The following is a 15,778-nucleotide window of genomic DNA, read 5'->3' as shown; positions in this document are numbered from 1 at the left end:
CCAAATCCCATGGAGGGACATCCACCATCATCGAACTATAGCTTACCAATATACTAACAATCAGCCAAATCCCATGGAGGGACATCCACCATCATCGAACTATAGCTTACCAATATACTAACAATCAGCCAAATCCCATGGAGGGACATCCACCGTCATCGAACTATAGCTTACCAATATACTAACAATCAGCCAAATCCCATGGAGGGACATCCACCATCATCGAACTATAGCTTACCAATATACTAACAATCAGCCAAATCCCATGGAGGGACATCCACCGTCATCGAACTATAGCTTACCAATATACTAACAATCAGCCAAATCCCATGGAGGGACATCCACCGTCATCGAACTATAGCTTACCAATATACTAAAAAATCGGTTACAATGGAGTGTCAAAAAACGCGATAAAACATAACAAACTCTTACCTATTAATCCAACAAAGTAACCTAATTACCACATAATATCACATTGTAAAATGTAAAATGTCTGTAGTTAGTTTGTTTAGAACTTTGTTACATTGATTTTCTTGCTGACATCATGGTTATCCATAAGACCTGTGTAATATAAAGTTCTATTTTGCTATGCTAAATCTTAACTGTGTATTAGGACAGGAAGGGACAAATGCACATGTTACTTTTACATGTTCTAAATATGAAACTTTCAGAAACAAAGAAAGAAATCTGCTTTTGTCATTAAATGGTGGGAGAGACTCTACTAAACCCTCATTTGGTTAATCTTTGTAGTTGCAAATTTTATATTTATAAATGCATTTTTAGTGCACAATCCAAGCTATTGTTACAACACTTTCGTAACATTTTCTTGTAGGCCTACACTAAATTTTCTGTACATATGTAAACACAAACTGAGGTCACTTTGTTTTTAAAATCATAAGACAGTAGTTTTTTTAGAATATCAGTTATATTTTTACATCTATCAATATAGAGAACTGTAAAAAAATTACAAAAAAAATTTATCTCATCCTGTCCTGGGTTTCTTCAACCTAAGTTCCCTCTTTTTCAAACGAACAAGTCTGATGGGCTCCTGACAGAATATACTTGATATCATTTTCAATCATTCTTGCTTTTAAATCCTCTAAAAATATTTCTGATCTTATAATAAGCCAAAAGTACTGACAAATGTAAAGCTAGTAGGAGAGAAATAAGTTGCCTAAATACATAAACATATGCCGTTAACAGATAAATTGTCAACTAACAATATAGCCTATATCCCACCCATCTATAGAAAACTTTTAACAGTAGTCCTATAGTGTTTTTAATGTGAGTAGCAACAGCAAGCCAACAACGGGGCTGTATGAAATTTAACTCCATAGGCTGCCTACTAATTGGAAAAAGGGAAAAAATCCAATATACTAATTTTTACTAATTTTCAGCCAAATACCATGGACTGACATGCATCATCAACATCAAACTCAATGTTGTATACAGGTATATAGATTGTTTTAATAAATTAACTTATTGATTTTGTTTTAATTCATCAACATGTTTTTTTATCAGAGTGAAGGTATGAGTTTGTCATGCAATGTGTTTGTTTTTAAATTATGAAATTGAAAATTGAATCTGGCAGGAAGTTACCTGGTGGTTTGTAAGTGTGGTATGTTGCAACTTACAAGCATATGAAGTTAGAAATGTATGGTTAGGTTAGTTTTGCACATTTTATTAAATTCATTAAATTATAAGGTTTTTTACCATTTTCCGAAGAGTTTATTTTACCGGGAACTTAAAAAAAATACATTATTAGAAAGAACAGACTTTATTTGACATACTGTGAAAATTACATTTCATTATGATGATCAGTTCTCATTTTCTGCCTCTCGAAAGAGAGTGGCATCAGCGAGAAAGAGGCCACTAGGTCCCTATCTACTATTTGGTAGACTGTACATTCACACATTATTATAAATATAAAAAGTTAAGTCGATATTTACGAGTGCTTGCATAATCTGAGCTTGAATTTTGTTACTATCTCGAAGGATATATTTCTCTTTGTACCAGAGTATAGGGTGACGCTAAAATCTGCACTGATGGCCAGGGGTATTTTTGATCGGTACTTTTCCAACCTCAGATCATGTGCCGTACCAGATTGTTCAACAATATCTAAAGTCGGAAAAGTTGGACAATCTGTAACATGATCTTAGGTCGGGAAAGTACTGATCGGAAATTCCTCTGGCCATCAGTGCGGGCTTCAGTGGAACAGATCGCTAGACTAAAGACTGCTCTTACTAATAATGTAGTTTGATTAGGTGCCTAGTAAGAACAACTGTTCCAAATACAGTATCTTTCTGACAATATAGTACCTACTGCCTGAGATACAGTTTTTAAAGAATAAAAATACCTTTTCCATCTAAAAACCAATAAATGTTGATTATGGAATAATGCAGCTTTTATTTATTTGCACGGTTTTGCAGACGCAATTGACCCAGTTTGAGTTTACTTGTGTATGGAGGATGAGACCTACAAGAAAATGTTACAAAAATGTATTGATTTAAGTTGATATCTTGGGTTGTTCCCTAAATATGAATTTATATTTTTTAAATGTGCCACTACAAAGATTAGCTGACTGAGGGTTTCTTCTTCTTCTATGGGGCGGTCTAATGCCATGCACTTAAGCCTCAAGGGCCTTTTGCGCACCCCAGAAGCACACCATGAGGCCTACCAGTCTACGATTTCAGTGGAGTCCCTCTCGCCATTTAATGACAAAACAGATTCCTTTTCTTTGTTGTATCCGTTGCATGAGCGATAACTTTGGTGTGTAATTCTAGAGATATTACTACCATACCATTACATAAAAATTGAAAATGGTAAACATTTATCCATTGAGATTTACTCTTCTTGTTCAAACATTTTCATCTAGGGGAGGGGGCGAATGTAAATCCCCCACGCTTACCCAAAGTGTTAACCTTGTACTACTATTGAATGTAAGTTATATTGCAGTTTTCACTTATTTTAAATATGATATCTTTTCACCGCATATTAGTCTATGTATTGTATTTTTTTAAGGGTTGTATGTGTTTATGAAGCGTTCTTTTCTTTATTTCTACTTATGTCTTAATTTTATTTTTAATTTTTGTATGGTTTACTATATTTTACTACTGTACTGTTTATGTGTTATCAAATGTCACTTCAATGGTGTATGACATTTATAAAAAGTCCACTATGCATGAATAGGATACATTTTGACCAAAGATCTAAAGACTTACCAATCTAGTAGGTCTAGTGTGGCTACGCAATTAATTTAAAATTTGTTTGTCAAAGAAGAAAGTTGATCCCGTTAACACATTAAAAACTAATACTCTTTAAAATACTGCCACGACTTCAAAATTCAACCACATTAATAATTCTTCTATTACTAACCTACTCCTATTCCATAGTCTGACAGTTCGAGTCATCTGTCAAATTGTAAACGAATGAATTGTCAAAGTTTACAGCTGTTGTCTGACTGTAACTCATCACCGTTCCGACCAGACCAGTAGGTACACGACTGCAGAATATTACGGTCAAAACTAATCGATTGTTACTGCTACTTGTGGTGTTAACTTGTATTCGAAATTCGAAATTTTTAATTCAATTCAAAACCGCTTTACTCACTTAGCATATACACATAAATAGTGTCAGGATTTAATTCATAATTTTACTATATTAAACAAAAACAATAATACATACAGAAAATACGAGATGTATCACAAGGAATAGAAAAAGTTTAAAATACAATTGTTACAGTTGTTAAAAGGTTACAATTAAAACAGCTTTTGGCAAAAAGAAACTATTAATTATGGAGTACTCTACCTCCAGTATCATCACAGGAATTTATTAAAGAAATGTATAGCCTTGTTCATAAGAAACCTTTTTAATTTTATTTTTTATTTATTGAATGTAGCCTCTGACTTAATTTCAATAGGAAGATAACATTTAGATCCAATATACTTAGGTTTATTTTTTTTAATTTGTAAGGTATGGGGGCATATTAGTTTAGAAAGATTGTTGGGGTTGATAAAAAAAATCAATGTTGAAGTCTCCAGCAATAACTATATTTAAGCTCACGTTCACTTCATACAAACTAGAGCACACATCATGCAGTCTATCAAAGAATGAGGATAGATTACCGGTACCTAAAGATGCATCTTAGACAGAAACGATCTCTGTCTTTTACTCAAGACTGCGGACTGTCCCAATACTTGGTGCTCACTTACTATACCACTGGTAATGTTTCATAGACAGTATACTTTAACGCTGCGTTTGCAAGAATTATGTTTCCACCGCGCTGTAATGTACATTTGCAGGGATGTAAAAGTGGGATGCGGTTTTGTAGCCCGGTATGGCTAAGTTAATAACAACAGCATTAGTTAACCAATGTTCAGATATGGAGATAACATCACACTGCTTTTGAACTGATACAAAACTAAGAATATCAGTTTTGTTGAGTAGACCTTGAATATTCCATTGTAAAGGTGATAAATTCTTGAATTTCACATTAGGCTGATTAGAATGCTGGGAACTAGTCTTATCGGTTAGGATAGGCTTTGGATTCCTCATCGATGAATAATATAACTGGGTGAGGCGCTGCGTATTCTGTATAACTGTCCGGCCGCTCCCCACACCACCAGTAGGCAACCGTGTCCGCGGTAGGCATAGCGTCTTACGGCATTTGCTTCGTTCGTAAGCATTAACTAATTTTTATGAGGCCCTAAAAACCACCTCTTAATATTAATGTGTCTTTTGCTTTGACTCAGTGTTTAAATCAGCAATAGTAACTACCACCAACTTGAAGTACCTAATTTTAATTCTCTAAAATTCCCCTTTTGACAAATTTTCTGTGGAATGAAAACTTGAAGTAAAGAGACCAAAGTTTGGCAAAGTATTTGTTTCTATTTGGAAAGGGGGTTTTCAAAAATTACCAATTTATGAGAGCTTAATATATATTGTTAATGGAACAGATATAAAAAGCTATAAGGACAAAGATGTAGAACATGGTATGACTTTGATTTTATATCAATGTAAATATTCTGAAGGACAAATCCTTACTGATATGTAGGCAAAAAACCAAAACAGGGAGCTTTTACACCTCTCCCCCCTCTTCCACCCCAAGGGTTGAGAACTTATAGTTTCTTATACTACAATTTACCCTGAACATTCCTTTCCATAGTTGGTTTTTCCTTCCGCTTATTGACTTTCCTTCTAGACCCTCAAGATTCAAGATTTTTATTGTTGAAGACTGTAAAGAATAACAATGGTCAAAGATTACTAAGGCTAGAATATTTTAGATTTAATAAGGCTAAAAAGTTAGATTTAATTACGTCAAAATACTCACATACCTCATATAAACAGTTTTCGACTAGGAAGTTCTTAACTGCTGATTTAAATTTATTGCAAGGCAATTTGTTGACATTATTTGGTAAAACATTGTATATTTTTATACCCATATATTCAAAATACTCCTCATTTAGCTATTCATTGACTTGACTAAATATGAAAGTTTATATTTAAATACAGATGATTTTAGGAAATATGTTAATTAGGTACTTTAAATGTAATGAAACTGACTAAAGCTGCAAACTGTAAAGCCAAGAAATTGACAAATCAAAATATGTTAACTGTGCTATTATAGTTTTTCAATAACATTAACTTAATAAAATTGTTTAAATAAATTAAATTAAGATTACCATCATGCCAGCTCACTTGTAGCATTCACCATATGACCCGTCTGTTGCTGAACGGCCAGCTTGGAAGTCATATAAAGGTCAGAAAGTCCACATAGCTTTGACAGATTCACTGTCATCTGTCATATTTAACATATGGAGAGGTCTACAAGCTGATGACGTTTTTTTTCTCATAGTGAGGAAGGCTGAAGTAAACATAAGACCAGTTCCAATGTTCGGTACTATAGAAGAAGCCAGTTAAGGGCCCCATACACCTGCGAGTCTGGCTCGCGAGCCTGGCTCACCGAGCCTAGCTCGCGAGCCGGACCCGCTGATTATTCACCATACACCTACGTATCTTGCTCGCCCAGTTGCAAACATGAGTTTTTTCGAAGAATGTTGCAGCTGCGGTTATAGTGTTAGATGAGCTAGGTGTATTTAAGAAGAAACGGAAGAAAAGGGTAATGTGGTCACTAAAGAATTGGTTACTAAATAGAAAGAGAATTAGCCACATGAATTTATTGAATTTTGTTAGGAATGATAGTCGCCAAGACTATCAGAACTATTTAAGGATGTCAGCTGAAAGTTTTGACATGTTATTGGACAAGGTTAAACCGCTTATAACAAAAAAGACACTATACTGCGAAACGCTATATCACCAGAGGAACGCCTCACTGCTACTCTCCGTTTTCTGGCTACCGGACGGTCTACATAATAAATGCTATCGGCAAATTTCGATACTCTTCAATAAATGTTGTTAAAAAATCAGGGCTCATAAATAACTTGGAGTCAGCCATGTTAACTCAAAACAAACAAAACACCTTACCCTTGGCGGAACGAGTGGTGCGTAACGTTTGGCCTACAGTAGTGAAAACGGAATGAACAGATTTTTCGGTGGTGGGGGCACGAGTCCGATCCGTAATGCGCCATACACTGGCGAACTGATACTCGAGCCGAGCCGAGCCGAGCCGCACGGCAAGCAGTGGCGGATCCGGCTCGGCTCGCCTGAATTTGACTCGGCTCGGCTCTTTATTGTCCATACACTGACGGATTTGGTCCATTTCTAGGCGAGTCGAGCCAGACTCGCAGGTGTATGGGGCCCTTTAGTGTGAACTGCAGAGTATTTGTGTCTGTAGCACCGACCTCACCACCCACAATCAACCCTCATGCGGCACAACCATGTACAGTCAGTAAACAAGCCCGTGCCGTTGCTTAGTATGCCTACCTATCCCGTCACCGAGACTCACTCGCATGTCTCTATCTCTATATTTCTTGCCTGTTAAGTTTTGATAAAAAGTTCAATATTCTTCGGTAAAAAGCTAAGTAAACACTAAATTTGTTTGGCATTGACTGTAACACACGCTTGGAATGGAGAGTTCACGCTGACTGGCTCGTTCAGTACTAAGAACTAGTGACACAAAATTTAGTTTTCGGAAACGTAACGATAGTTATCAAAGAGAATGTAATTCAATAGTCTACTAATAATCTTGAATGTTAAGTGTAATAATTATTAATACGTTAATTTTATCGTGAAGCCTTGTGCACTAAATGTATTGTTGTTTCCAGGATATGGTAGAGGTATTGTGTCAAACCAGAGGATATGTCTCAAGGTTACTATACAGAAGGTTGTCCCAGTCCGGTAAGGCGTGTGTAGACAGTAGCCACCGCGGCACTGACGTCACACGTCGACCTGTGCCCGCGCTCTCTCTGCTCAAGCCTATTGTTTGGGTCGCTAGAGCCAGTTATTTACCGGGGTGTATATTATGTCTGGAAACACCCAAATATATCCTTTAATAATTTAAATATAAATTTGAAACCTCTTACAATCGTGATAGAGATTGGGCATCTACTTTTTGGAACAATGTTTTGTTATGTCACACCAACGGGGGACGTCCTGCCGAGGGTATCGTGAATATTCTTAATGGAAGCCTATACCTTGTGATACATAATTTTAAAGGTAATAGCTTACTGAATTGAATGCCACAAACCGCATCTCAAAGGAATTATTCTATCAGAAAATAGAGCATTTTTAGTATTGAAAATTTACTGATGTTCAACAATGTAATTTTAACATGGTTCTTGCCACAAAATGTGTTACACTAATTTTTTAGCATTTTTTTAAATGTTCAATTAAATAAAACAAAAATTTCATTTTAAGCTGGTTCTATTAGCACAAATTTGCCAGTTTTTATTACAGTACAATTATGGAAATACTTATGTTATTGATTTCTTATTACAAATAAAAAATAATGTATGCTGTTAGAAAAGTCTTACAACAAACGTTTTACCTGCATTTGGTGTCAAAGCAATTGTTCGAACTGTGTTCCTTCTACGGTTTGACAATGAGCCAATCTTGTGTAAAATGATTCGACAGAGTTGCCTAACATTTCTTCAGTTATCAAAGCAATCTCCTCTATAATCCTGTTTCTTAGGTCTTCCAAATTATGAGGCTTTCTTCTATAAACATTGGATTTTAAATGACCCCATAGGAAATAATCGATTGGTGACAAATCCGGAGATCTTGGAGGCCATTCGATTTCTCCTCTTCGGCCAATCTATTTATGAGGAAACCTTAAATCCAAATACTCTCTTACCTGTCTCCCATAATGGGGTGGAGCACCATCCTGCTGAAACCATACATTATCAAAGTATTCTCCTGATGCAATTTGAATAGCTGGGATTATTTCATTTTGGAGCATATTGTAGTAAAGTTCGGCATTTAAATTTCCATTGATGAAAAAGGGTCCAACAATTTTGTTACCTAAAATTCCACACCATACGTTCAGTTTTTGTGGTTGCTGTGAATGGGACTCAGTAATCCAATGTGGGTTTTCACTAGCCCAGTAACGGCAATTGTGCCTGTTAACATTGCCATTTAGGAAAAAAGTTGCCTCATCAGAAAATAGTATGTTGGTCAGAAAATCTCTATTGTCATCACATTTGCGCATCACAAGTTCACAAAACTCAACTCTTCTGTCGTAATCATCCTCACTTAACTGTTGGACTAAATGAACTTTAAATGGTTTGTATTTATTAATTTTCAAAATCTTACTCACAGACATAGGGTGCATATCATGTTGCTGTGCAGCTTTTCTGAGCGATGTATGTGGGTCTTCAATAAATGTTTGCAAAACATCTAGTGCATGTTCTTCATCTGTTGCAGATTGTATCCTACCCGACTTTGGCCGATTACGTACACTCCCTGTCATTTCAAAACGCTCAATAGTTTTTGATATTGTTGAAACATTTATGGGATTCCTTTCTGGGAAAGTGTCATTAAACAAATTACAAACTTCCCGATAAGATCTTTGACGATCGCCATATCCTCGCATCATCAACAGAGTAATTCGTTCTCTTTCAGACAATTCCATTAAAATGCCAAATAAAAACTGAACTACTGTAATTAGATAACTTGTTGACAGCAATGCTTCAGAGACACTGATTAACTCGACAGGAATGATATGACCTTTGTCCATTTGTAATTCCCAAGCTTAGACCTGTCTAGTGAAAGCTCCATGCTCAACAAACTGAAACCTGTAGACCAGATGATTAATAACACAATAATGTTTCTCATAGGCTAGTGACCTTTGTCTCTTTAAACCTTCCTGCTGACTGGAAAACACCAAGTACAGATTCATAAGTAATCAGAGAAAGTGACTCATAAGTTTTATTCATTGTAATAAAAACTGGTAAATTTGTACTAATGAAACCAGCTTAAAAATAAATTGTTTATTTTATTTTAATTGAACATTTAAAAAATGCTAAAGAATTAGTGTAACACATTTTGTGGCAAGAACCATGTTAAAATTACATTGTTGAACATCAGTAAATTTTCAATACTAAAAATGCTCTATTTTCTGATAGAATAATTCCTTTGAGATGCGGTTTGTGGCATTCAATTCAGTAAGCTATTACCTTTAAAATTATGTATCACAAGGTATAGGCTTCCATTAAGAATATTCACGATACCCTCGGCAGGACGTCCCCCGTTGGTGTGACATAACAAAACATTGTTCCAAAAAGTAGATGCCCAATCTCTATCACGATTGTAAGAGGTTTCAAATTTATATTTAAATTATTAAAGGATATATTTGGGTGTTTTCCAGACATAATATACACCCTGTATTTTGTATTTGTTCTTGGGATACATTATCCTTTAAATCCTTTTTTTACTATTACGTACTACTGCATGACCTAATTGGTGTATTTATGAAGATACATTGATCTCAATATTTAAAAAACCAACTTTAATGCACATATTAATTTGTTTTACTTTGAGAATGTTTTATTCCTTTAAGATGATTGGTTTCTACTTCATTTAATAAAAAGTACGTAGCAAACGGATAAATAAATCAATAATTATCAAAATCTCGTGTTTTATTAGAAAATTTCTACAATCAGTATCATAGACTTTTGTTAACACATTTAAGTCGTGAGTTTTTTATATTTCTTTGAAGTTTCCCTGTCTTTACTCACTAGGTTCTTTCTTTTAAGAGTCATTTTTTCGTTTAGAAACTTTTGTTTTATGAATACTCTGGCGACCTCTTCCGGAATACAAGGGTATTTCTGGATAACTGACATTGTCATTCGTTTTACGACGCCTGAAAAAAAACCTTTTGTAGTTATAACAGAACTTTATAAAATACATTTCAACGGGGTTTTCGGTTGAATTTAAATTATATTGCATACTAATAGATGCATCTGTATTTGCTAGCTTGAAAATGGTGAGAAATATTTAGAATATAAATATACATTGAAATAATATTAAAGCTGGAGCTGTGAAGAAGTTTGCATACTTTAACTTACTGTAATACATTTATTTGATGTCAATACTCCAAATAAAAGATGATTTAGAATGTATCTATATAATGAACAATAAAACTGGAAACAACAATGATACCTACATAAACAAAATTTTAATATATTCTTATTTTTAGTTACTTTTAAGTAGTATATATCCTAAATAAAATAAATATAGCCGTCCATTTGAAGCCATACAACTAAAGCATTTGAAATATCTCAATTTAAATGTAAATAACACTATAACTTGCTGTAGCTCTTTATTTTATGTAACAAAATTACTACGCCTGCAAATAACATACCATCAAAAAAATGGTATTATTCAATATTTTTCAATTTAAAAAATAAGTTACAAACAAGCAAACCTATTTTATTTATAAATACAGTTTCGCTCAGCGCATTGAAAGAAATGAACACTACAAAAGCCTACTTGTTTCTATGAAATATTAGTAATACGCACCTGGTTCTTTGGAAAGGTATTTTTTATGAAATGATTCAAATAAGAATAAGAATAGATTTATTTCCTTTTTTTTATACAATGGTACAGTATTATACAAAACAGTAAATTATTTACAAAATTAATATAACCAATGAGTTCTTACCTATAAACTTAACTACACATTATACTCGTACTATATTTAAAAATTTACAAATATGGATAAAAGGAAATCTAGGGCCTCTTAGGCAATGCCTGTTTTGAGGTTCCTACAATTTAAATTAACAAAAAAAAAATCTCAGCTAACAGAGAGGAAAAAAAATTATACTAACTTTAAAAACAAACGGTCAACTTTACTTGAATCGTTGCCATACCTAAACTTTGCAAAAACTTCAACAAACAAACAAAATCGGTAAAAAAGAATTAATAAAAAATAATTATTAATCACCGACATTGTGAATCTATTATTTTGTAATATTTTGGGAAAATACAGGCTGTAGTCAGTTGTACCATAAAAACTACTCATTAGTCACTATATTAGGTTTACTGCTGTATATTAAAAAGAAAATCAACACTATTTACTTCTACAAGATAATCATTTAATTTTTTTTTTAAGTGAATTTAGTGGATGAATTTTTTATATTGTCTGGTAATTTATTAAACATGCGAGGCGCGATAAAGTTGTAAGTTCTAGTAAAGTATGCATTGTTTGGTTTGGGAACAATGAAATTGCTACAGTTTCTAAGTTTTGTTCTATACTTATTTGCTGGTTGAGGATTGGTACCACTCCCAGAGTAAAATGAACATATTACCTTATAAGCAAACAAATGATAAAGTTTGAGAATTTTAAGTGTTTTAAAAAGCGGGCTTGTATGTTCAAATTTATTTTTAAGACACATCAATCTTAATATATGCTTTTGCTGTATGTATATTATGTCTAAGTAAGTCTTATAAGTACTACCCCAAATCACGATTCCATATTCCAAACGACTTTGTACCAATGAAAAATATAACATACGCAAAACATCTATATCACATAAGTTCCTTAAAAAATAAAAATATCTTGTTATGTTGTTTAATTTAGCCCTTAATTTAGTTATGTGTGCTTTCCAAGAAACATCACTTTCTAATATAACACCCAAGTATTTTATCTCATTTGTGAATTTGACAAATGTGCACTCATCTCTTAAACACGTTCCCATACAATTATTTTCAAGGCAGAACGCACACATGTATCTAACTTTTTTGAAGACAGTTGGGTTTTGTTTTAAGGTAAAAGTAATAAATTTGGTTTTTTCTGAACTCAAGACCATACAATTAGTTGAAAACCACCACTTTAATGCTTTAAGATCTTCCTCCATTGCTATTTCTACTGTATTCCACTCAAGTCCTTTGTAAGACAATGCCGTATCGTCAGCAAAAGATGTCAAGTTACCCTTAAATGTAGCTCCGCACAAATCATTTATATAGATTATAAACAATAGTGCACCCAATACCGAACCCTGCGGAACACCACTTGTTATCTCACCCAAGTTACTCATAACTGAACTTACTTTAACACATTGTTTTCTCTTTAAAAGATAGCTTTCAAACCATTTATGAACAATACCTCTAATACCACACGAATTAAGTTTGTCCAGAAGAATTTTATGATTAACCGTATCAAATGCCTTCCTAATGTCCAAAAATAATCCTCCCACGCACTTCCCTTCATTTAAACCATTGTGTACATCAGTCATAAAATTAATTAAAGCATGCTCGGTATTTAGCCCAGATCTAAATCCAAATTGGTTGCAGCTAAAAAAGTTTGTATTTTGCAAAAAACCTATTATTCTTTTTTTCATTAATTTCTCAAATACCTTGGAGAAACATGACAACAAGGATATTGGCCTGTAACTGTTACATTGTGTTTTGGATCCATTCTTGTATATAGGTATCACTACAGCAAGTTTAAGTTTTTCTGGAAAAACTCCAGTAGTAAAACTTAAGTTTATGATATACGTTAGAACATCAATAATTTTAGTTTTTATTTTCTTCAATAAGACAGAACTAATTCCATCTACACCTGCAGCACTGTTGTTTTTTAGAGAATCAATTGTAAGTATAATCTCTTGTGGTAATACTGGTTCTAAATATATTGACTTTCTTTCTATTCTATTTAAAAACTGGTTTTTATAAGGCAGATTTAAGAAATTATTACTGATTTGTGATTTTAAATTTATTTGATTTACTATATCCAAAAAGAAAGAGTTAAATTCATTAGCTACTACAAAGGGTTCATCAACAACATCATCATTAATTTGAACTTTTATCTGACAATCATTTTCTCTTCCTTGACCTGTTAATTTATTCACTAATTTCCATGTAGATTTCGAGTTTCCTTTACTTTGCTCAAATTGATATTTATTTTGTAATATTTATTTTTGAGGTCCTTAATATCTATTTTTAACTTATTTCTAAACGCTGAATAGTATTTTTTTAATTCCACATTTTGAGGGTGCTTTTTTACTAATTTAAATAGATGATTTCTTTTCTTTATTTTCATGCAAATGTAATCATTAATCCAAGGCTTGATTTTAGTGAAAGATGAATAATTAGATTTAACTTCAACCTTACTTTCAATTATGAACGTCTCCAATACGTCAAAAAACTTATCGAATGCAGATGACGCATCAAGCCGACCATACACCGGTGTCCAGTCAGCGTTGTCTATCAACTGTTCCAAACGTTTGTAATCAGTGCGGCAGCGAGGAGCGGAGGGACGGGGAGGCACAGCTCCGCTCCCCTCCGCCCCTCCCAACACGCACACTTGTACTTGCACGAGTGAGTGGTCAGTTATGTCCAGATGCCTAACACTTGCTTCTACATTTACAACACCTTTATCAGAAAGCCTAACAAACACATGGTCTATACAAGTTTTTGACTCATTAGTTATTCTAGTTGGTTCATTCAAACAGTTATCTAAACCATTAATTGCCATAAAACTACTGTATTCATACGTTGCTGTTTTAAAATTATAACAATCCAAAATATTTATATTTACATCTCCGACCCACAATAAATTTTTAATATTTTTAAAAGTATTATTCATTCTGCTGAACAACATTTTCATATCATCAACAAAAAACATCCGCTGTAAAGGACTGCAATCTATAAATAGCGATCAATGAAAACTTTTTACCCATTATTTCAAACGACAACAGGAGCAAATCAGCTGATTGACAAGATAGATCTAATTTACTAACATTTATCAATGACTTTTTAAAATAAATTGCTATACCACCCGCCCTGTGTTGTTCATTACATTTAAAATATACATTATAATTATTTAAATTGTATAAATTAACTTCATTAGAATTTATCCAAATTTCAGATAAAATTATTATGTCAGGAGAAAAATTGTTACTTATCATTTCAGCTGAAAATAGATCAAAGTTTGCTCTTATGCTTCTAATATTCTGATGAAATATTACTACATTATTTTCCATTTATTGTTACATAAAATGTAAAAACCTGAATCAAGAATGAAACAGATATTAATAATAAGGCTATATCTCAGAAAATTAATACTATTAAAGTACAAACTATATATAATCAGATAAATAAAAATTGCATTTTAAATAATTACTTGGTTTATAAATTTTCTTAGAAAAAATCAAACTAAGGTATAATAGCTTAGTAATACACCGGTAACTCAAAATTGATCTTTGGAAGGTGATTACCATTATCGTTACAACCTACAGGTTAGCTATGTCAGCCTGACAGGTCACCTGAATCACTGGACTCTTCTCTTCTTTGCGCATGAGGATCTTCCCGTTGCGGACCCACAGGAACCTGTATCCTTTGTCCTTCTTTGCCTTCCTCGCCTCCGCGAACAGTCTCCGCTTTGTAGGTGAAAGGGACTCGTTCAGGTACACAGGCTGATCCATTGTCAAATTCATGTGTCTGGTCGATAAGTTGGATTTCACACGACGTTTCTTCAGAAGTTCCTCCTTGTCTAGACGTCTAACAAACTTCACTATTATACCAGGTGGTGGACTTCCAGGTTCAGATCGTCTCCCCAGTCGATGACAGGCATCTATCATCGAGTCAGTTATATCCATATCCAAACCTTTCCCGACATCCTTGATCACTTGCACAACATCCTCATTCTTGCTCTCAGGAACTCCATGGATTTCGACCGCGTTCAGCCTCGAGTATTGCTCCATGTCTTCGATCTTACGCTCAAGCTCAGAAACTTTACGTGTTAATCTATTGTTTTCTGCTATTATTTCATCTACTATCTTCAAACATTTATCAATGGACTCCTTATGCTCAATCACTGACCTCGTATTTTCTTCCAATTTTTCATTCATGTGTTCGTAGGCCTTATTAAAGTCCGCCTCTTGCTTTTTCTGGTTATCAGCGATTTCTATGATTTTCTGCATTACATCCTCCAAAGTGAGCGACCCCTCAGTAACTTCAGCATCAAAACGAAGACTTTTCCTTCTTACTGCACTACAAGGCTTACACCTCCATGGCAAACCCTCTGCATTTAGACATTCTACGTCAGCCCTACTATAGTTGTAACACTGCGCATGGAACTCCTTTTTGCAGTCACTGCACTGCAACTTAACTTGGTTAGATTTCACAGGTTTCACACACACGTCACAAACAGCCATGTTTGAAAAAATAATAGCGAACCAGCGAAATAAAATATTGTCGATGTAAACACCAAAATAAGTATACAAAGTAGAAAATAAATAGAAAGCTTGCACTAACTGGCATATACAGGTTAGGCTTAGAACGACCGGCACACAGCGTTATCTCTGCGACCTTCACTCTCTGAGCGCCGACTCATGACTCAAATTCTTCGTTCATCCACTTTGCTTCGTTGAGCCATTCT

The 15,778-nt window shown here is 34.0% G+C and overlaps 2 protein-coding genes across 3 annotated transcripts in view; both read right to left on the bottom strand.

Annotated features, from left to right (window-relative positions):
• The window catches only part of LOC124367566 (rab5 GDP/GTP exchange factor-like), a 34,418-nt gene extending 31,049 nt beyond the window's left edge, over nucleotides 1-3,369 (bottom strand). For both annotated transcript variants that reach the window (XM_046824502.1, XM_046824503.1), the window contains exon 1: nucleotides 3,222-3,369. The gene's annotated coding sequence lies outside the window, so the exon portion shown is untranslated. The remainder of the gene's footprint in view (nucleotides 1-3,221) is intronic.
• An 11,261-nt stretch (nucleotides 3,370-14,630) lies between these two features.
• Nucleotides 14,631-15,554, bottom strand: LOC124368109. The gene has a single exon (XM_046825384.1). The coding sequence runs from the start codon at nucleotides 15,552-15,554 to the stop codon at nucleotides 14,631-14,633; it is 924 nt and encodes a 307-aa protein (XP_046681340.1).
• Between the last annotated feature and the right edge of the window lie 224 nt (nucleotides 15,555-15,778).

This window comes from Homalodisca vitripennis, chromosome 8, assembly GCF_021130785.1.
Source record: "Homalodisca vitripennis isolate AUS2020 chromosome 8, UT_GWSS_2.1, whole genome shotgun sequence".
NCBI classification, from domain to species: Eukaryota; Metazoa; Arthropoda; class Insecta; order Hemiptera; family Cicadellidae; genus Homalodisca; species Homalodisca vitripennis.
Note: the sequence above shows the minus strand (reverse complement) of the source record. Positions and strands in the feature narration are given on the sequence as shown.